This window comes from Ochlerotatus camptorhynchus, unplaced genomic scaffold (assembly GCF_037179485.1).
Source record: "Ochlerotatus camptorhynchus isolate MF236.1 unplaced genomic scaffold, CSIRO-AGI_Acam_v1.1 ptg000093l, whole genome shotgun sequence".
Lineage (NCBI taxonomy): Eukaryota > Metazoa > Arthropoda > Insecta > Diptera > Culicidae > Ochlerotatus > Ochlerotatus camptorhynchus.
This window is the reverse complement of record NW_027040583.1, coordinates 460,405-483,904: the sequence shown is the minus strand read 5'-3', so window position 1 is coordinate 483,904 and position 23,500 is coordinate 460,405. Positions and strand designations below refer to the sequence as shown.

The 23,500-nt window shown below is 36.4% G+C and overlaps 2 protein-coding genes across 2 annotated transcripts in view; both read left to right on the top strand.

The window, feature by feature from the left end:
- Nucleotides 1-23,500, top strand: part of LOC135698664 (GATA-binding factor A-like) — a 444,653-nt gene that overhangs the window by 282,106 nt on the left and 139,047 nt on the right. The window lies entirely within an intron of this gene.
- Nucleotides 9,083-11,291, top strand: LOC135698652 (uncharacterized). The gene is made up of 3 exons (XM_065218715.1): nucleotides 9,083-10,118; nucleotides 10,179-10,239; nucleotides 10,984-11,291. Exons 1-3 carry the CDS (start codon nucleotides 9,306-9,308, stop codon nucleotides 11,289-11,291), a joined length of 1,182 nt encoding a protein of 393 aa, XP_065074787.1. The 5' UTR covers nucleotides 9,083-9,305.

Here is a 23,500-nt window from a genome sequence, read left to right as displayed (position 1 = left end):
GGAGGTACAGAAGAAAAGATTTTTGGCTCTGTGTTTACTACAATGGGCGACAATTTGGGAGCTCATCAGCTAGCCGGATTAACGGAAAACTTTTCACGGAGCTCATTTTTCTGTCGAACTTGCTATGTAGAGCATCACTCATTTCAAAACGACTTTTCGGTAACTGCGGAATTGAGAACACCGGCTTCGAACAATCAGGATGTTGAAATCATTAACAGTCAACCGTCAAAAATTCCGTACCGTGGCGTTAAAGCAAATTGTATTTTGAACGAACTTAAACATTTCCAGATATTCGACTTTGGTGCTGCACCATGCGTTGCACATGATTTGTTTGAAGGTTGGGTGAACAATGATTTATTCCTAATTTTCAACAGACTTATCAAAGATAAATTCGTATCAGCAAACTATTTACAGGCGAAGATCAACAGCATCTGCACTCAGCTTAAATTAAAAACGAAAATTTTTTTAGACTTTTCTAGAAAATCAAAGAACATTAAAGGCAAGGCCTGTGATATTTGGCATCTCGTCCAAATTCTGCCATTTTTATTTATGAATGGCCCCATGGACGATTGCCACCCTATGCTGATAATGATGCTATCAATTAAAAACATCACTGATCTTGTAACATCCCCAGTAGTGTCGATCGATCAAGTGAACTTATTGGCATCACTAATTGATGAATATCTGGAAATCCGAACAGAACAGTTCGACGTTCCACTACGGCCTAAACATCATTATACAAGACACTACCCCCTATTCATCAAAACGCTTGGACCGTTAATGAACTACTGCACATTGTTTTGCGAACGAAAACACAGCTTCTTTAAAAGAGCACTTCGTAGTACTTTGAATTTCAAAAACGTGACAAAATTCTGCTCGGAACATCATCAATACTACCAAGCTTTATTAGCCACCAAAAATATCCGATTCGAAAAAGAGCTGCTGGTTGAATCATATATTGACTGTTATGTAGATCTCCCGATCCCATTAAAAGACCATCTAACGAATCTACAAGTATTGAAAGATGGAAATATTTTCGCTGAAGAAGCAACATTTTGTGGTCATACTTACAAAAAGGATTTCTTTCTATTTTTGAATCATGATGAATTCGGGGCATATTTTTACGTGTTAAAAATTCAGCTTCTGGTCTACAACAAACTACAAAATACGATTTTATTTGTGGGTGACAGGCAAAAGGTGTATAATATACATGAAAGAGGTTGGATGCTCATTGATGAACAGAAATTAGCAACTGAAGCCCACGATATAAACGATTTGATCGACAAGACACCTTTAAGTTCATACTTCGATCGAGATAAGCAGTACTTGTTCATCAAGCATTCCATCGCACTCATCAAGTAAAAACTACAATAATTAGCATAGCCAATCGCAAAGAGAAGCGAACAGCAGAATGGATTCGATAATAGTATTTAAAATATGTGACTCAACTCGACTGTATCGTATTGTAACACCAGCGTTTGGAAATATACAAAGTTTATTGGAACAAGGTAATGTTGCTATTTTTGTAATTATCTTTAAAATGTCATGAATACATACTTTATTCATAACAGGTTCAATTGCCCTAGACAAAAAGATAACCCGTATAGTGACTGAAGATGATGGATGTCTAATAACAACGGACCTTGCTTTGACGGTGTTTAAGGATAGTGTACTTATGATGTTAGACCCACAAGAGTCATGGGCTCCCGTTGAAACTTTGCATCCGCCCTATGAAACACTCAACCAACAAAAAGCTAAAGGTATGTATTATTTAAACTATTACACCACTAGTACTTAAGCTAACCAACTTGCCAATCCATTTCAAATTAATGAAAAGCAATCACTTTTGTTTAACAGTCACTTTTATTTAGGACCTTATGCATTGTTCAGCTTGTTTTGATGGTATACGTCCTTCATCAAGTCGATTGAAATAATGATTTCAGGCACCACTACCAGGTAAAGGAAATTTCCACCTACCTGGTGGTAATGATAGTTCTCCAAAACTTGCTCACTTTATGTTCTGCTGGTCTTTCAACCCTAAACCACAAACGTAAACTACTATTCTTAGTTCGAATTTTCATCGAATTTCCACTGAATCTACGGAATCTGCTGATGCTGAATAATAATATTATTATTCAGCGCTACAATAATATTATTATTCAGCACGACAGTAAAATTTAAAAACTTATTATTCGGTTACTTTCTCCTCTTTCAACGTCAATATTCCTCTTGCGATGCTACAAAAACAACTTTAGGCGATCTCCGGGGCGACTTCTAATAATCGATATTTCGAGAAGAACATTTCAAAAGGTCCTATCTGCTTTGATTGATTCTCTACATCGACTTTCTCTTTTAATATCTAGATTAACATTTAAAAGGTCCTATCTGCATTGATTGATTCTCTTCACGGACTTTCTCTTTTGTTAATAACTTAGCTGTAAAACCTTTCCCTGTTGTATTTGACGTTTTGGACGCTAGATGAGAATTTAATTTATCAACTATGCGCTACAAAGAGCGTGGAATCTGTTTGCATACCCGCATAAGCGCGAACCATAAATTGACCTTACCGATAATGGTTATAAATTGTTTATAATCCCTGCTAAACTTCAACTGAAATGGTTATGGAACTTTACATGAACGTTTAATGATAAAGTTTTAACCTTAAGTATTATAGTTTTTTGGAAGTGGACCTTACAAATAATGGGTTGTTAAGAACCATTACCATTCCAAATTCTTGTTTTCTCCATACATTTTCGGAAAGAAAACTATACTAAAACCTTTTAACTTATGGTTTGAGAACATTAATGGTAATGGTTATGGTAACCAGTAAGGTCCATGAATGGTTTTGTAGCATCGATCAACTTTATGTGGAATATATCGCGAATTGGTTGCCTGTAAATTACTGATTACCAATTCACGATATATTTCACGTAAAGTTGAGTGATAATACAAAACCATTAATGGACCTTACTGACTACCATAACCATAACCATTAATGTTCTCAAACCATAAGTTAAAACGTTCTAATATAGTTCTCTTTCCGAAAATGTATGGAGAAAACAAGAGTTTGGAATGGTAATGGTTCTTAACAACCCATTATTTGTAAGGTCCGCTTCCAAAAAACCATAACACATAAGGTTAAAACTTTATCACACAAACGTTCATGTAAGGTTCCATAACCATTTCAGTTGAAGTTTAGCAGGGATTATAAACAATTTATAACCATTATCGGTAAGGTCATGTGATGGTTCGCGTTTATGCGGGTAGCAGTGGTTATCAAAAGAGAAAGTCGATGAAGAGAATCGATCAAAGCAGATATGACCTTTTTCGAGAGATGAAAATTTCGAGGTGGCTGTCAACTACGAACAATCGTCGGCTACCTCTCATAAATGGTTCCAAACGTAAACAAGCCATAAGAAACCTACAGGATTTGTTTACGTTTGGAACCAATTTCATGCACGAATGATCAGTACACAGCAAAAAAAATGTACTATCGATCAACGTAATTCAAGCTGATGTTTGAAATAATGATGTAATAGCAAAAAGCAGATACAATATTACATCAATGGATGTAATTTTGTTCGCAAAATCGATGTACGTATAGTACAACGTTATATTACACAACCGATGGATTGACCTGGTTGCAGCAGTTTGGATGTAATATTCATCAACAAAAGTTGTTGAATATTACATCCAAACTGCACAGAGATCATTCCGCCGGTTATTTAATATTACGTTGTACGATGTACATCGATTTTGCGAACAAAATTACGTCCATTGATGTAATATTGTACCTGCTTTTGGCTATTACATCATTATTTCATAATTCAGCTTGAATTACGTGGGCGATATTGCATTTTTTTTGCTGTGTACACAGAAAAAAAGTTGTTGAATATAACATACAAACTGCTGCAACCCAGGTTGTGTAATATAACGTTCGGCATTGTTTGTGTAATATAACGTTGTACGATGTACATCGATTTTGCGAACAAAATTGCATCTATTGTTGTAATATTGTATCAACTTTTTTCTATAACATCATTATTTCATACATCAGCTTGAATTACATTGATCGATTTTACATTTTTTTTTTGCTGTGTAGGCTGTTAGGTTGGTAACACTGATTTGTGTGGATTTGACTGTCAGATTATCGAGTCAACCCCGCTAATCCAGTTACAAATTTGTCAGATTAGCGATGCTGTAGAAATCCAAAAGAACGGTAAAGTGCGGCGCACAATGTATATATCGATGATCGTACACAGAAAAAAAAAGTTGTTAAATATTACATCCAAACAGCTGCACAGAGATCATTCCGCCGGTTGTGTAATATTACGTTGTACGATGTACATCGATTTTGCGAACAAAATTACATCCATTGATGTAATATTGTATCTGCTTTTTGCTATTACATAATTATTTCATAGAGATTGCTAAAGTGTGATAGTGTCAGTGATTTGTTTTCATCGGGAAAATTTTCCGCTATGAAGTTTTTTTTCCCGATGAAAACATTTTATGTATTCGTATACGTCACGTAGTGTGCGTACGATAAACGTCAGCAATCTCTATACATCAGCTTGAATTACGTTGATCGATATTACAATTTTTTTTTTGCTGTGTAGTTAGGCCCTTATGACTCTTAACGCTAGATTTTTTCTGTCACAGGTTGATCGTCTTTTTACCCTTTTTACTTCCATGTTTATTTTGACATGTGCAAAAAAGGCAAAAAAAATCACGTTCCAGACATTAAATGGTAGATGTGGTAGAATTAGCGCGAAATCTGTTTGCATAGCAGTGGTTATGAAAAGAGAAAGTCGATGAAGAGAATCGATCAAAGCAGATAGGACCATTTGAAATGTTCATCGAGATTTGTAGGAGTTTGCTGGTGTTGCTGATGGACCAGGTTTTTGTTGATTCCGGTGAAGATTCCAAATGCTGCTACCGAAGTTTCCAGACGATCTGGACAGCAATTTCGACGGAGACAACACTCATCCGGGTACTAGTTTTTCTCGTAGATTGTACTCGAGGTACTGGTTATCGTTGCACAATTCCGGTAATTTTTTCCAAGTACTACGTTCTTCATTGTGAATATATCGGCATAATTAGTGTCGCTTTCCTTGGAAGCTTTATTGGCGTTCCAGCCTCAATCGCCCAGCTCGAAAAGATAAAACAGCTGATCCGTGTCCATCATTTCATTGACAAATTTTTTGTCGCTGACCACCATATTTCCCGTTTTAAGTTTTGAGTTTTTTCAGTCCCATGATCTCCTATATAAACTTTCGCGTGAATAGATAGATCGATTCGGTGAGCTCAATCCATGGCCTAGAGATCGGATTCCAATCGTGCTTCACAAAGATGACCGAGTCCGCTCCGTTTAGATTCAACCCTGGACCGACGGGCTGAGTCGTCAGCAGCAGCACATAAATGCAGGGATCACCTTTGAACTTTGTCGGGATTTTATGACGTGAACTAGTTGTGGCACCTCTATCCAACCGCATACAGGACACTGCCTTCAGGTGCATCTTCAGCAGATCATGCTCAATGATATCTAGCATGGCCATTAGCAAAAATGCAGATCGCCTGTAAGACATATCATCCCACAGGGAAGGTTGGTGATCCTGGGTAATTGTAATTTATTAATGTGAAGATTTGATGGGTGTGAAGAGATGCTCGAGGAAATCCTTGTGCTTGAGTTTGCGATCCTTGAGAGCTGAATTAGCGTGGCAACAACAGGTCGATACGATTCACTGATACTGAGTCGATCGACGTAACTTGGTCTACTTTGATTCTCCGTCATCTGCTGCCACAGGACTCGGCAGAGGATCGTTGAATTACAAGCAGATTTTGATATTGGCATGCGTGGCACGAAACCGCTGGGTATGGGCATGCTTGCGACTAGTTTCTTTATTTTCGTTGTGGATATCTTTGGCCGTTGGAGCATCCGAGATAACTGATGCTGACCCTGCCGGGGCCTCGAAAAGCATTAGGCGTGATCAGAGATGAACATCCCGGCGGCAACGACTAAGATTGTACCCAGGCCTGCTGGAGTGAGAGGTAATCACGCTTACCACTACACCACCGGCGGATTTCGACGTTAGCGAGTCAATTGTATAGGCCTATTCTGCGCCTCGAAAGAGGTGAGGTGACTCACTGTCACTAGTAAGGTGATAATGTGACACCATGATCTCAGATCTCAGCACTCCTACGTAGTTCGCTAGATTTTTACAAATTTAGCTGAACTTCTGCATAGTTTGCTGAACTTCTTCGAAATTTTCCGCAATTCAAGAAACGCACTAAATTTTAATGTTTATTTTTATATAAAGTCCTAAGCAACATTGGCATAATCTCTTCATCGACATACAAGTAAGATAAAAGAATAGATTATAGATTCTAGCATTATCTGTCAAAAAACCCGAAAACGTATGCATTGTGCGCCGGCCTTAAGGATTTTTGTTTTTGTTGTATAATTTTGGAAAATGGATCTGTCAAACATCCAAGACCTTGACAAGCAATGAACTGGATTACCGAGGTTAAGCAATCGGTTAAGTTGTGTGAGTAAAACCCCTGTGCGAGACAATAAATTCAGTGCCAACATTTCAAATGTCGTAATTGCGTTTGTAAACAATGGTTTTAGTCGTCGATTTCTTGCGAATGAAAGCTCACTCATAAAAATGAATGACACCAGCAGGTAGATAAATGTTTCGTGTACCAGCTAGCATTGGTAATTTGGAAGGGTGGGCTTTTATTTGCGAGAAATCGACGGCTAAAGCCATTGTTTACAAAAGCAATTACGCCCCTTTGAAATGTTGGCACTGAATTAGTGACGTTACTACTTGCGTTTACGTTGATTTTTACAAACGTTTACCTTTACTAATACAACAATATTTCACGATCTGCTTCACCTCTCTCTGTACGACATTACTCGACAAGGACTGGCATTCTCACGTGTCCATAGATAGTGAGCTCTGAAATAACGAAATAAACAGTGACCTGCGAACTTTAAATGTGATAGCAGGCTTTAGTGTAAGGTGCACTAATTAAACTAGAATAGAAGTCATCATAATTTACTATGAGACTTGCTGGAGAAAAGGAAATCGTATTAATGCTCATTTGTTTCTCAAAATGGCTGGCTACTTCGTTTTGTGGGAGGAAGGTTTGTTATGCACGCTAAGACAGGAATACCTAAAAGTCGGTAAAAAATAACGATAATCGAACAAAAGTGCACATACCTAAATAATCGGTAAACATCGATTACCTTAAATTAGGTATTGATGGTTGAGAATCGTTAACGTTAATAATTACCTATTTTGTAACGTTACTTTTTACCGAAAATTACGTTTTTTTTTCTGTATTATTGTTTTCTGCAATGCAATCGCGAGCGCTGCAGATGCTATTTTTAAGATATTTTTCGGATTTGATGTTGCATTTTGTACCCACTCAGAATTATAAAAACACGCAAGTATATTCAAAATCGTTGCAAAATACATTTTAATTGTGATTTTTGATTAACGGTCGTTTGGTCATGAATATCACTGATCGACCACTCTGCTTTCCTGGCTGGTTTCCGCAAGCCGTCGACAACTCGAGTACCTTTCCGGAAGGATTGCAGCAGCAGAAACAGGAACAAGCACTTGAGATGCCAGCAAGAAGACACGACGGGTGCCTGCGGGATGCTGAGGTGGGATTGACCTCTGATAGCTAGAATTGGATAATATAAGCAAAAAAAAAATATATTTTACCATGATTTGATAGTCTTGCGTACAAACTCTGGTTCGAACACATAAGTGAGGTTAGTTTTTGTTTGCAGCACTAGTCATTTTTTGTTATTTGCTTAGGATTATTAATAGGTAATTATACTCACAATTCGTATAAGTCGTCGTTGAAATTTAATTGAATTATTTGAATTTCGGTTTCATTCAAAAATTCTTCACACTCGTCTTCACATAACTTTGGAAACTTTCACTACAATTCACACAAACACTTGCCATCAGCGTTGCTGCTCGTTGCATAGTGACTAAATTTTCACCTAATTTTAGGTAAAAAATAAAGTAAATATTTGAAAACGCTCTTTACTCATAATATAAATAAAAAGTAACGTTATTTATCGGTAAATTTTACATATATTCTGGGTATTAGTATCAAAACCTAATTTTAGGTAAAATTAAAACCTAATTTTAGGTAATCTTATCTTAGCGTGTGTAGTAATGCTGTTATTTTATTCATTTCAAGACCAACAATTGAAATGGCCTTAACTCCATTTTGTAAACAAACCTTGTAAGGTCATTTTCTCGCGAACCAAAACATTCATTCGCAAACCTAATTTTTTTAAAGCGAGTTCTGTATGACGTGATCTTCACGAGTACTGTTGCTATCAGGAGTGGTTTTGTGGTCAATTGTCGAGATTCCATTTTAAAATTATATAATGCAAATGGTGGTTACTAATTTAAATATTTTATTAATTAATTCTATTTTTTTTACAGATACCGACAATACAAACATTGTCGAGAACGAAGCTCTGTCAGGTATTCAAGAAAGTGATGTTTTTTCTGACAGTAATATCATAGAGGTAACTCTAAGACCACTGGGTCCCGAAGAAAATCATTATTATTTTTGGCTCACTCAGTACCAGAACAACGGTCCCAAGCAGTCCCAAGCTATTTCACTCACCCCTGCATGTTCTGCATGAATCCACACACCCCTGATGTTATCTGTCAAACTTTCATAGCGAATCAAAACAAACATAGTGTAGTAATAGAATTTCAACTAAAATAGGGTACGTTAATCGTTTTGCTTGGGACCAATAGGCTACTAAAGTGGTGAGCCAATTTAAAATCGTTAGTTTCGTATTGATTGTTGGTAATATTCCTCTTGTGATGCAGTCTATGCAACCTCCACCGCAAATCATCGCCATGGTGCCTGGTGCTTCCCAACCATCTGGTTCAACGTGTTTATGGAATGTCCACCACCCGGTAGTAGTACAATCGTTGGAAAAATTACCTGATACCGTTGCTGTTGTACCTGGTATGACACATTCATCTGATGTATCACTGCAGGATCAGGACACGACTACAAGCTCTTCGCTTACTAAGGTCGACTCAGAAAGCGATCATCTCGACACGGTTTCTTCAGTCTTGCTGAATTCTGACCCGAAGGACGTGTTTTTTCAAGAACCAGTGAGTGATACTAACGATAATGTGCTTACACAAAACGAGAATCAATCTCCAAACAAATCTCAAAAAAGACAACCATCAACCGCTACGGCAGACCTCAAAATCACGAAGAGCTCGAAGAGACATGCGACCACTGATATGAAGTTTCGTGCGTTTGACATCAATTGGCAGAAAGTAAGTGATAGTATGCTACTGCGGCTGAAGAAATTACAAGATTTTCGTGACAAAAATCCCACCGGAACTGTTCCCCGTGAAAAGCAATTCCCAAAAAGTGAGTTGACAGCGTTGGCAAACGCGATTGTGGACCAATTAAGGGTCATAAACGTACACATTACTGCCAGTACGATGGAGGAAGTAGCGAAACAAGTGTTGTCTAAATACCCGTGTTTGAACTTCGTCGACGATGACGGTTTCGGGACCGGTCAAAGTTTTGTGGTATTAAAACACAAAATGATTAATAGAAAAACATATTTGAACCGGTACAAAGATTCAGACTCACGATCATCTGCAGCTGAAACTAAAAGAAACAGAAATGTGAAAGCTGGGACAATTAAAGAATATTGGGAAGTTTCGGCGGAACAGTGTTCCAAAGATATTCTTTCCAAACTGACGCGGGATGAGACTGGTGTTTTGACTGTGGAGTTTTTAACTGCATCGCAGGCCTATATTCGCTTCTATCTGGATCAACCGGAATCACTTAAGGAATTACTTGCCAGACTCCCCGTTCTTCGTCGTCGCCAACTGATTAGTTTTCATTTTGAGAAAGCAACTGGAGTTCAGCTTAACTCTCTCGAAAAGATGTTCCTTGCTAAACGAGCTAAAATCATCGATTTCTCAGGATCTAGCCGGCCAGCACTCGTGATGGATAAACATGCGACAGATTACGACATTCTAAAATTTTTGTGCTCCTCGTTAGGAGAAAACATAGTCCATCTGATCATTCAAAAAGAGGTAAACTTTACATGCGATTAGGACTTGCAGCTCAGAAAAGTAAATTGTTATTTTTTTCAGATTGGTACTAAAGTGGCTGATCTAACTACAGATTGTGCAGGACCAGTACTTGTTGCTGTAGGTAAGGAAGGAATTTAAGTTATATTCTTCAGTTACACCCTTAATTCTAGCCTTGATACTTTTTTTTTGTTAAATTTCCATTGTTCGAAAATGAAATCAACAGTCATTTTTTCAAAATGATGTATCTAATTTTGTAAACAACCACTTCAAGCGACGGTCTTAAATGCAAACATATTCAAGCAAACTAACACCATCATCAGATAATTTACCAGCTATTTTTTTTTTAAACTAATCTAGCACTTGGTACAATCATCGATTGCAGCGATTGTTAACAAAATCAGATACAACCATCTGAAAAGTGACGTTTGAAAAAAGCGATGCTGTAATAGAGCAAGTCCATCCGACTTAGCGATTAGAAAACTTCTTGTCGACGGTCATACCAAAACAAGTAGGGTTCCGAGACTATTTGTAACCTTCACTTCGGCAAATCAGTTTTTAAACAGTTGCGCAAATATGTTACTAACATTTTTTAGTAAGCTACGAAATTTACAGTAACATTGCAGGTGATAAGTTTTACATATTATCATTGATTTAAGGTCGTAAGACAGGAATTGAAATCGAACACAACTAACGCTAAACCCTATATTGAGCCATTTTGGCTCGACACGCTAAGACATTTTTGGTTCGACCGTTTTTTGTCAAATTAATAGACAAATTTCATGGATTTGCAGCCTTTTATAATATTACAATGCTATGTTCTATACGAATACTCATCTTGTTTTATTTTTCTTAACTATTCTTTCAGACCTGGGAAACGATAAACATGTATACTACGTGATGGTGGAACAGGTTCGGCTGACGGAAGGAACCCAAAATGTTGTGACTGCCATTGCTGATCTCCTAAGTGTACACTATGTGTATAATTTCATGTATATGAAACAGATATCCAAGTTTTTGGAGTTCGTTCAAGAATATTTTTGCAAAATCTTGCCGGTGTCTGGATCCAAATCGAGGGCTACAAGAAAAAGCCAGCAGCAACGCATGGTTAAGCGACTGATTGAAGGTATCTCTAGCCATACAGCAACAGCAAGTCTAGCCCGTCAGATAAACTGAGTAGTGATTTCCTACGTTAAATGACATTGTACTAATGAGTTTCTCACAATGTCCGAAGATTATAATTTTTCATAATCATTTTTAACCTATCTCCTCTGTTATTCCTAATATTGTTTGCTCAACAATCTCAAAACATTTGTATTGGTTGACTTTGTTCCGAATAAAATAGATGCCAAAATACAACGTTGAATGCAAAATCACTGCGTAATCTATCTTATAAGAAAATCAAACCCCTAGTGGAGTAGATCATTGCCTTCATCCATAAGTTACGGTTATGTAATTTTATCATTCCAACGCAACCCATAATTTTACAACCAATAAACAGGTAAGTAAGAGGTAATGTAATAATTATATAGCATGCCTTAATGGGGAGGGAGTATAGCAATATAGTAATATATTTGACGGCGTCACTTCTGGGAATGTATTTTATTTCAAAAAATACTTGGAAGCGCTGTGATGGAATGCAAATGGGGAGAAAGGAACAGTTCGAAATAAGCATAATCAGGGATAATCAGGATATCTTGCAAAGCCATTGATAGGGATGCAAAGGAATTGAAAATTAATGAATGGGATGGGAATTTTTTATGATTTTTTTTACTGACGGCGATACCCTAATAAAAACATACCATAACCGAATGGTAACCCAAATGATTAGACTATTCTACAAACGGTTTGGATGATACCCGGAACACGTCTTTAAGCAAAATTACCATAACAATTTTATTAGGATATGTATGCAGAATTTGTGGATATACTTCGGATGTAGATTGAAGATGCTTCCGGATAATACACAAATCTAGCAATAGTAGGTTTCATTGGTTTGGTATTCGATTGCTATATATTGATTTGGTGAAATCATTTAATCAATATAACTATACAACAGACAACTTTTGCTGTCTTTCTGACTATAGGTATGCGATGACTGCCTTTCAAAGGAAAATTATGTCTAAAAGATGTAAAATTGCAGGATTTTGAAAAACTATCAAAATCAGTAAAAATGAGCACCAGTGACAGAAATTTACGTCACGACATGTAAAAATATGTCTTCAGTTTATGGTTCGAGTAAATTTAAGAAAAGACGTAAATTTAGGTCGATTAAGCTGCTTCTTTTGAGTACATCTAAAAAGATTTAAATTTACATGAAATTTTTCAAGTGTGTATATTTAACGAAACGTTAATCACATTCAACCATTTCGTAATTACGAAACAACCCCAAGTTTCATGTATCTATTGTTTTTACGTTAGACCACGTTGAAAGTCTTACCAGTAAAATAGAGCTTCAAAGCTGGTAGGCTTTTCTGTGAACCTATCTCACTCCCATACCGTTCTCCTCCCAGAAGTCACTCATATTTTATTAGCATTTTATTACGCACGCATATCAAGCAATTAAATTTTGGTTCATTCTGATAAGTGCGTTGCGAGTCGTAATTTCCATTTTGGTTTTTATTTTCGCCCATTTTTCGTACACAGTTGAGCTGCGTAGCCAATAGCTTAATTTTACGATTCTACCGTATCGCATCGCATTGTTGTAACACTCAATCCGCACAAAAGGCTCCCATTTTCCGATAACTTCCCCGCCATAATACATCGTACTAATCGAAATTTATTCATCAAATTCGGAAGATGAGGTGATGAACATTTGAATATCTTGAACTGCTGCTAAATAGAGGATTGAGCTTCGGAGTTCATCCAATGCGCTATCGAACCGTTTGTTGTTCGGAGATAGCTTTGTTTGTTATTGTTGTTCAGAGGGTTCATAAAGATTGTATGGCGTTTAAGGGGTTGATTTACGCGAGCATCGCCACTGGGTACTGTTTGGATGGTTGAAATAGGTAATTTGGGTCAACTTTCGATTGAAGTTATTCGGTTTTCTTCCATCGATTGTTTCGGTTTCTTTCAATCTGCATTGTTCACTCTGGAGGTTCCCTTACTTAACATTAACTCATATTTAATTTTACAACTGATTAAAGAAGAAAATGGAAGCCATTATTACCCTTTAGAAAAAATGTTCAAACAATTTTCGGTTTAACTACGTTAAAAATAGCATAAAGGTGCACCAGTGAAATGGTCATAAAATAAAGGTACTAAAAACTACTGTAGTGAATTCCTTCCTTTTAAAATGAATGCACCAAATGCACGAAATTTTTTGAAAGCAGCCATCACCACGAACACAACCACCCCGTAGGTTGGCAGAGGAAATGAAATGACTTTCTTCCAATTTCAGTATGGCTTTTGGCCATTACGACTATATGCGGGCGCGCGGTACCATGCCATGTCAGTCGATGGGTTAATGCTAGCAATAAAATAGCTTTTTATCGCGCGGCACCCTTCTGAAAAGAAAGTTATGATGAGAATAGGAAAACCACCTCTTTTCTGAATTTCTCGATTTTGTTGTTGTTCTTTATTACATAGACAGCGAAGTAGATCAGCGAACCGCTGACTGGTGTTATAGTAGCCTTGACTGGTTTTTGTGACGTCTTAATTACCACTCACATTAATTTGCAATGATTTTCATGCTCAAAGCTTTTTGCAAAGAGTAGAGAAAGCTTGCGATTTTTTTTAAAGAATGGTTATAAACAGGGCAGATCGTTAGTAATTAATCATTTAAATAATGATTAAGATTAGGGATTAATCATAATCACTGATCATGATTTTTTAGAGATTAATCATTGATCATTAATCTTAATCATATTCATATTATATTTCAATCAAAATCGTTGGAATCGAACTAATCAATGAATTATCATTCATCGGTAAAGAAAATCCTCAGCATATGGGTGCATATGCACCCCAGGTCACTTTGAAACAATGCTATAAGAAATTAAAGTAACACACCGGTTTCACTGTCACAATACCTTCAAATATGATAAAAATAAGTTGTTTAAGCTGAATTGAGATTCAATTCTTGGCATACTTTGAGTTATTTTAAGTCTTAAAGTCGTATTTTACGGAATTGGAAACCTGGAGTGCGCATGTACCCTATTACATGCAAAAATGTTGTACTGCATGATCACTAGCACCGCCTAGCGGTAGAATTCCACGTTGCTCTGTCCACCTCCCAGTAGTTTTTCGCCTCCTGATCAACTTTGCCCAAGACGTCATTCGGTCATTGTATAATCAGGATTTTGAGATACAGCAGTTCAGAATTTGTGCATGTGGGATGCTCAGTATCGCTGCCTAGCAACAGAATTCTGGATTTATCTGTCCACCAACCAACAGACCTTGACCTTCTGATCAACTTTGCTGATACCCTTGGAGATCTTCTCGTAATTTCTTTTGAATTGCACATCAGAACCCTCTTGAAATTCTTCTCAGAACTTATTCGGAATATTCATTCAAATTGGAGCTTAAATCTGATAGAGTTAGGGAAACACGTCTGCTTGGTAGTAGTGAACGTTTAAGAATGTTTTATTGCTTATAAACTAATTGACATGGCTTGCAACTTCAAATTGCTTCTTCCATCACTCCTCTTAAACGCTTCTTGTACAGTAATTGGAATATGTTGCTGCACATCAAAGTCCTTTAGCCGTTTAAGTAGCCATAGTAGTTCCTGGCAACACTCAGCCAATGAGATGTACTTGACCTCTGTACTGGACAGTGCTACACAGGATTGCTTCTTTGCCGCCCAGGAAATTGTTGCACCACCAAGCTGCAACAAAAAATAAACCGAATTCGATTTACACAGTATTTTGTGCCCAGTCTGCATCTACAAAACCAATCAGCGCTTCGTTGCATCCTTCCAAATACAGCTTCCCGAGTAGGAGAAAATAACTAATGAATTCCTTTTTCTGATCTGATATTAAAATTTGGTATTGACCAGCATGACATGAGAGGTAAAATACCAAAGAATAATACAAAAAAATTACATGCAAAATACTTTGTAAATACCAAAAATTGATATTTGGATACTAAAAGAATACCTGGGTGGTATTGTTTTGGTATTGTATTATCATAATTTGATATTGGAATGGTATTGTGGGAACATTTTTTTGGTATTTTACCTCTGACATAAAACATAAGGCTCATCCATACCAATTTAAGGTATCGAGATATTGTTCCTGCTCGGGTACAGCTCACTGGTACTGCTATTATAGCGTAAGGTCCTTTTTGCTTCTGTCCAGACAGCTGTAGTGGGATGACTAACTTTTCTGGCAATCGTCCTTGGATGACAGATCTTCACACTCATCCGACATCTACTGTAGAAAATAAGGCTCCATCGACACTTTTGATAGTCGGACATCCTCCATTTGGAAACGAATTGCATGTTAATTGATGTTCGTCCGTTGATTCAATGTGCAGCCGTATCTGGTTTTCTACACTTGCATATTAAGAAAATGCTTCACATTCCCCAGAACTTTTAACGTGAAGTTCTTCTCCAGATGCGAACTAATATTCTAATATTCATCCTGTCTTGACGCAGCAACGAGTATGTCATCATAAATCTAGATAGAGCTGGAATTAGGGCGTATCAGCCTTTGTAAACAATGACTTCTCTCATTGATTTGCACGCCTACACAAACCAACATGTCCATCGAGTAGGGCAAGTCTTTCCCTACTCGATGGTGATGTCGATTTGTCAGGGAGAGCCATGACTTTCGAGAAATCCTCGAGAGGAGTCATTGTTTACAAAATCTGTTACGCGCTAATTCCAGCTCTATCTAGAAATCATAAATGAGGACAAAACAGTGACGCACGTCAGCAGGGGTCAGCTTCTGAAAGCTTAAATCCGATCTCTTTGAAATATGTATCGATCTGCTTGTTCTACATCCTAGCCGATTGCTTGAGTCCGTAAAGACTTTTTCTTCAAGCAACACACTTTTCCATCGTTTGTATCAAAACCAGAAGGCTCCTTCATAAGAATTGTCTCGATCGTCGATGTGTTTCACGAGCAGATTTCGCATCCCAGCAACCGCCAAGAAGGTGTTTAGTGTCACCTTTTTGGCAAGTGGAGCGAATACCTTGTCATAATAAGTTCCATACTTCTGCTTAAAACCTGCCTAAAAAGTGACTTGAACACGACCTTCTACTACTGGCTTCGGTGTCTACGGTTTTTCGGTTTACTTTATAATCTACAAAAAAAAAAGTCGAAAGGCAAAAGGTCGAAAGAACAGAAGATAACAAAAAAAAAAAAAAAAAAAACTGATGGACAAAAGGGACTTAAGGAATGGACAAAAAGTCGAAATCCAAATACAATCCAAATGCAAAATTAATGTTTTACAATCAATTACATATAAAAATCGGCAATTATACTTTTGAATATAAAAACCAATAAATGTTCCATAAAATATTGGAAAACGTTCCATAAAAAAAGATCTAAATGATCCATAAAACATCGGAGAAAATCCCTAAAAAAGTGTGGATGATCCATAAATAATATCAATATTGGGGTGACCCCGGCGTAGGGATTAACATCCTTACCTCTCACGCCAAAGTCACGAGTTCAAATCTCACCCCCGGACAAGTCACGAATGACCCAAGAGTGTTAAAGTGACTATAATAAAAAAAATATCAATATTAGCAATATTTTATGTGAAATATAGCAACACAATTGTAAAAATGTACCGCTAAATATCTAAAGAATGAGCATTGAATATGTACGAATTACCCATAAACATATTGCAATTGATCCATAACACATTCAGCAGTGAACCTTAAACTAAAGAAAGTGATCCATAGAAAATCAAGACAAACGAGACGTTTTTCATTTCTGACACCGACCGTTACCGTAGCTCTCCGAATCTCCCGCATGGTTGTCGCTGGGTTTGGCGGTACAGGGTTATCCCGATATTCCGAACAGTCATGATCCATAAATTAGACGTATATTATTCACGTTTTGGACACTATATTATTAATTTTGATTCATAAACCCCTAACTAAAATACAAGGGCAGTCCAAAAATTTAAGTAGATATGCAATGGAGTAATTTTTCAAGGTATGGATCAAAATTAAAAAAAAAATAGTGTCCTAAACATGAATATATTTTTAAGTGCGCAAAATTGATTTTTTATGGATCATTTTCTTTAGTTTAAGGTTCATTGCTGAATGTTTTATCGATCAATTGCAATATGTTTATGGGTTATTCGTACAATTTCAATGCTCATTCTTTAGAAATTTGCGGTACATTTTTACAATTGTGTTGCTAAATTTCACATAAAATATTGATAATATTGATATTTTTTATGGATCATCCACAGTTTTTTAGGAATTTTCTCAGATGTCTTATGGATCATTTGGATGTTTTTAATGGAACGTTTTTCTATATTTTATGGATCGTTTTATCAATTCTAAAGGTGCATACTTAGGGCTGCCATAAAAATCATAGAATTCAAAGAAATTAAAACAGTATATCAAATTTCGACCTTATGTTCATTAGAACTTTTGTCTCTTTCGACCTTTTATTCCTTAAGACCTTTAGTCTTTCGTTTTTTGCCTGTTAACCTTTTGTCTTTTGGACCTTTTGTGCTTTCGACTTATTTTTTCGTCCATTAATCCCTAAATTCAAAAATTGGAGAATATCTTTCAATCATTAATCACTGAAATTTTTTGGTTATCCATTAATCATAATCGTTAATCATAGAAATAACTGTTTATTCATTAATTATAATAATTAATCAGTGTGAGTATTGATTTAGTAATTAATCAATTGATATTCGTAGCTGCTTGCTTGCTGATTTTTGTCTAAGAATTTTAGCAGCACAGAATTGTTGATGTTGATGATGTTTGGGGCTGTTTATAAACTACGTAGACAGTTTAGGGGTTGGGGCTTGGCAATTATCCACGGCCCATACACATTTTAAAAATTTTGCATGGACAATTGTCTACGCAGGGGAGGAGGGGGCGGTGCTAAAAAATCCTAAAAACCTGTCTACGTACTTAATGAACAGCCCCTTTAAAGTATTTTCGGTTTTTCAAATGACTTTTGAGGCGTTTAAAATAAATTTGAGTGAGTCTTTAAAAAAAATCAAGGGTGTTACTACCATGAGAATCATGAGGTTTATAAAATTATGATGTTGGAAGTGTTATTATTAATGTTTACAAAGAATTTTTGAGATTGCTTGAATTTTGTTCTGGTTCTCTAGACATATTTAGAGTACTGACATGTCCTGCTTTGTTTCCTAGATCATATTAGCAATTTTCTAAACATTTTCAAAATTTAATTTTTTTTCTTCTAAACTTCTTTGAAGAACCGCAAACTAAGCTATGATTGATTTGAACTTCTTTAAAACTTCTCTAGACTGACTTTCCTAAGGATCTTGGATCATTTGAACGTAAGTAATTAGTAATTCCGAAGTTCTTAAACGTGTCTGAAGTTTACCCAAACTGACTTGAAATAAAATCCGCTGCATTTTATTTTTGAAGTCGATTGATCCTATTTAAAATTTAGGATTTAGGAAAATTTGCCAGATATCATTAAAGTTTACTAAACTCGTTTAAAATTCATCATCCAAACATTTTTTAGGTGTTTTCTGAGCTTTTCCGAGATTTTATAGACTGCAATAAAATTCCTCGTGCTTCTACAAAATTCACTGCCTTTCTCTGTAGACCCCAGATCTTCTTTCTAATTCAGGAAATATATTGACAATCCAATGAAGTGTACCAAAATTCCATGAAGCTCTTAGAACTTGTCTAGAGTTTGCTGAACTTCTCATATAAAGACTAAGATAGTCAGGAAGATAATGAAAAGAAGGAGCAGCTAAGCTTGAAGAAATCCTGAGAGGTTTGAGTTGAAAGATCTTAAAACTGCTTAAGAGTGGATTTAATAATTTGCAGATCTATTTAGAAGACTCCAGAGATGTTCAAATACGTACTGGAAACTCCTGAGCATGCATTCAATGATTTCGTAAAGAAAAACTCATTTAGTCGTTCCCAAGAAGTCATAGAAGTTCCTTCCGAGCTCCCTTGACAATATTATAATTGAAGTAATTTTTTGCAGAAGAAAAATAATTAAAACTGAAACTTATGGGTGCAGCTATAAAGCAAGTATATGCTGGAGGCAGCTGGGTTCAATTCCCGGTCTTGTCGAGGAATTTTTAAGTTTGAACATTTCTTAGACTTTCCTGGGCATAGAGTTTGATTGCACTTTTTTTTTTTTTTTTTTTTTCCTTTATTAACGAGACTTTCAGCCTTAGGCTGGTTCATCTCTACCTTGATTGCACTTGAAAAATTGGTATAGGCTTACACCGCATGTAATATATTCTCATACAAATTCAAACTGTATTTTTTCACATCAGGGAACAGCGTAAGAACGATTTCAAAATTTTAGGATCATCAGGCATTTTCCGTACAGAACGCTGGAATTTTTGTCAAATCCTTTTTCTGACTATTTTAATAACTCGTTCTGTCCTCACAGAACGTGCTCGACCAGATGTTTTTCGGTCATCCAACCAGGAGTGTCATGGTATCTTCTGATGGTTCAATATACAAAATCACTTTTACATTTTTTGGAAATGGCCGCCGCTCGCTCGCCTTTCAAGAACTTTTATTTATTTTCGCTTCACGATAATGCTTAATTGTCGATTAAAGATGGGCATATCATGCAAACAAGTTGGAATAACTGTAAATCATTGTATATAAAGCAAAATAACACCAATGCATAGTTAATGTATGTGCCACATCGAAATGAAAATGTGTATGAGAATATATGGGACACGACGTAGAAAGCTCTCAACTAACAATTGCGGAAGTGCACAAAGAACACTCAGATGAGGACCGGTGCAATTTCCCAGTAGGGACATAATAAAGCCAGTGACGAAGAATTCAATAAATATGGCATAATTTAATCGACGATGGTTTATGAAAAATATATTTAGATTTTGGAGTTGCCAAGCAGGTGTGTTAAAATATGCTTTAGATAAAGTTTTGTTTAATCAAGGCACTGTGAATCAATTTAGTGTGCCTTTTAAACCATGGCATATCCACGATACTTTTTTAAATAACCATACCATGGCCATTAATTAAAAATAATCTTGACGCTGACATTAAACTATAATCCATCGATAAAAATCTCCTGATTATAATTTTTTTTTCGAACAATGCGTCATCGGGAACAAAACAAATGGATAATTTAAGATACTAGTAAATAATTGGAAAAATATGCTTTCCTTCGAAATTTATGTATGTACCCAATATAAGGGACACTTAGGCTGACATTAGGGTCATTCAAATCGTTCTAAAAAGTAGTTCCACGCCAAATAGCAACACAAATTTGAATTTGTGACCAAACAATCTCCGATTTGTATGAAACTCTGTATAATTATGTGCTATGGGCAAACACTCTCAGTTCTGATAAAATTCGGCCATTTTAATCTTGGAATTTAATTTTCAAAATGGTGTATTGGAAATTTATCAACAAATCATAGCACGAAAATGTCAAATTGAAATGACGTCTGAGGCAAAGTTGAAGGTAAACTTAAAGATAAAGTTTTTCTAGCATAAATACACACAATACATTTCGTAATTTTGACAACAAAAAAATAAACTAAAATTAAATAAAACATGCCCTTGTTCAATATGTTTGATTCCAAAAGTTTGCATTATTCAAAAGTTTTTTCATATCATAAATATTGAACTACACATTCAAAAATAACTAATTTTTCACGAGACGGAATCTATGTTTGTAACAAAGGATGAGACATAAACAAACATGCCATATAAAATTAAGCGCAGTATGTACCTTTAGAGTTGATAAAACGATCCATAAACAATTAAAATAATTCCTGTAAAAACTCCAAAATGATCCATAATACGCCGGTAATGATCTCTAAAATATGAAAATCCATAAAAATATCAATATGATCCATATTTTATGTAAAATTTAGCATGACAATTGTAAAAATGTTCCGCTAAATATCTAAAGAATGACCATTGAAATTGTACGAACTACCCATAAACATATTGCAAATGATCCATTAAAAATTCAACAATGAACCATAAACTAACGAAATCGATCCATAAAAAAATTAAGATTGCGCTAAAAAAAAAAACATAGGTGTGATCCATAAATTAGACAAATATTTTCTAATTTTTTAAATTTTGACCTATAAACCTTGGAAAATTGCTCCTCTACTAAATAGAAGCTCATATTTGATGTCTCAGATGTCTCACCCCTTTTCTTTTTAGTCAGAGGAGAGGAGCGACGGGCAAGCGTATAGAATAAGCTTCTAAAAGAGAATTTGGAGGAAGCTTCTTAAGAATATTACAGATAGAAGTATCTTTTGGAACTGGGGGATGTAAGATACGCTTACAATTATGTGGAGCACACTTCCACACTGCCTCATTTAAATCGAACGAGTGCGAGCAAGAGGGAACACATTAGTTAGAAAACAAACCATTCATTCATCCATGAGTGCTAGATAGAGAAAGACGATGAAAACGTCAAAAAGGTCTATTACTGAATTGTATGTCAAAATTGACGCTCGTATAAGTCATTCTCATAGCACCTAAATTTACCATATTTTTTTTTTCTAAGCGTGTAGAGTATGATCGATTCGTCTTTTGGTGTGGAACTGCTCTTAAACAAAATCTTTTATCAATCCGTACATAAATTGTCGGAAGCCCAAATTCACGCCAGCTTTGAGATGTTTATAACTGCAAGGCTAGACACGCAAGTTTTTTTTTAACGCCAGCCTACGGCATCAGAATCAACCTAAAATAAAAACATAAATACCTTTACCATGAGCTGTCCACTGCTACGATAGAACTAGAGCCTTTTTTTGTTACGCAACATATGAATGCACAAATGCACAGGTATAACAGGTAGGTCAACAAAAGACAAAGAATAGAATGGACCCAATAATTGGTTCGTCTTTCACTACTTTATGTTTTATGTGTCTCCTGTCTGTGGTGTTCCGGACGACAGAGTGACAAAATCTGTCTCCATTCATTCTTGGAGACACAAACTTTTGTTCGATTCCGCAGCATGTCATCCTTAGATATAGTATCCATGTAAGTTTGTTGTGCATTCCAGCAGTTGTCATTGCGTAATCTCTGGACGCTTCCTCTACGGACGGTAAGCTCAGCGCTCGTTCCCCGCTAGATGGTAAGAAAGTGATAAATTAATTCAATCGCCTCGGCGGCATTCATCGGCTCCGACAAAGCGATGGTCACTTATGGTGACACAACAGTCAGCTCGAAGCGTAGGGTTCCGGTGTGTGTGGCTGGCGCACCCTGAAATTCTGGAAATTTTCAGTTGATTTCGTGGAATTCCAACCTGGCGTCAGGAGATGCTGCTGCTCTAGCCAGGAAAGAAAGAAAGAAAAAAGTCACGAATGCGGTGTGTGGTACTCGAATTCTTGGGGGAGCGTGCTTGATATTTTCTTTCAAAAAGATTTCCGTTACAAGTGTTTCGAGCGATAAAATACCGATTGAAAATTATCAAAGTGTTCTAGTAAGTGTGATGAATGCTTTGGAATAAAAGTGAGAGTAGCATGAGAAAAACATTGGTGAATCATGGTTGAAAGCTGGGTAAAGTAATTCCGTATTTTTCGGAAATGATTCACGGAGAAAATCGCAAAGTTTGACAAGGTTATGAGTAATCTAGTACTTATCAAAACGTCGATAAACAGCCGTCAGCACAAGTGTTGCAGCCAATCAGTATTCCATGCCCAAGCGTAATGCGTTCACATTAGTACGCACACTTCTAACCCATAGAGATTATTCAAGAGAACTCGACATGCCAGCAGTAGTTTAGCGATTTTGCCCTGCCTTGCTTGAAACGTAGAATCCGCGAAGCTGGTCAAGCTTCTAATCGTAATCGTGTGTTAATTTTTCATAAGAACTCAAATTTTGTCCGTTATGGTTTTGTGCCCACTGAATGTTGTATCGTGTTAATAACCCTCCACGCTAACTAATTGATACGCATATTGAAAGCAGTAAGGCCTATCTAAATTTACTGAGTACTACTAGCCTTGGGCAGGAGGCATGAGTAACAGGAGTATGGAAATTCCAGTCTTTTCGGTATGGGTGATTTCATTAGATCACTAAAAAAATTGTGAATGTTTCAAGTTTTACGCATGGCTGCATAATGTCTGTATGAATTCAAGTAAATCGCACGAGCCATATCGTGATGCTGTTATTGTCGTCAATATGTGACATATTAACATCTTACAAAGGTAAACGTAAGAGGTGCACCTAAAATTCGACCGGCATAAAAATTTGTGTTTGGTGGAATATTCGGCTCACCGAATAAAGTCCAATTCCAATGTTCTTTA

Bases quoted from the DNA above. Each gene is read 5' to 3' on its own strand.
- LOC135698652 (XM_065218715.1), top strand. From the start codon at position 9,306: ATGAAGTTTCGTGCGTTTGACATCAATTGGCAGAAAGTAAGTGATAGT. The intron at 10,119-10,178 runs GTAAACTTTACA...TATTTTTTTCAG, and splicing joins ATCTGATCATTCAAAAAGAG to ATTGGTACTAAAGTGGCTGA. The intron at 10,240-10,983 runs GTAAGGAAGGAA...CTATTCTTTCAG, and splicing joins ACCAGTACTTGTTGCTGTAG to ACCTGGGAAACGATAAACAT.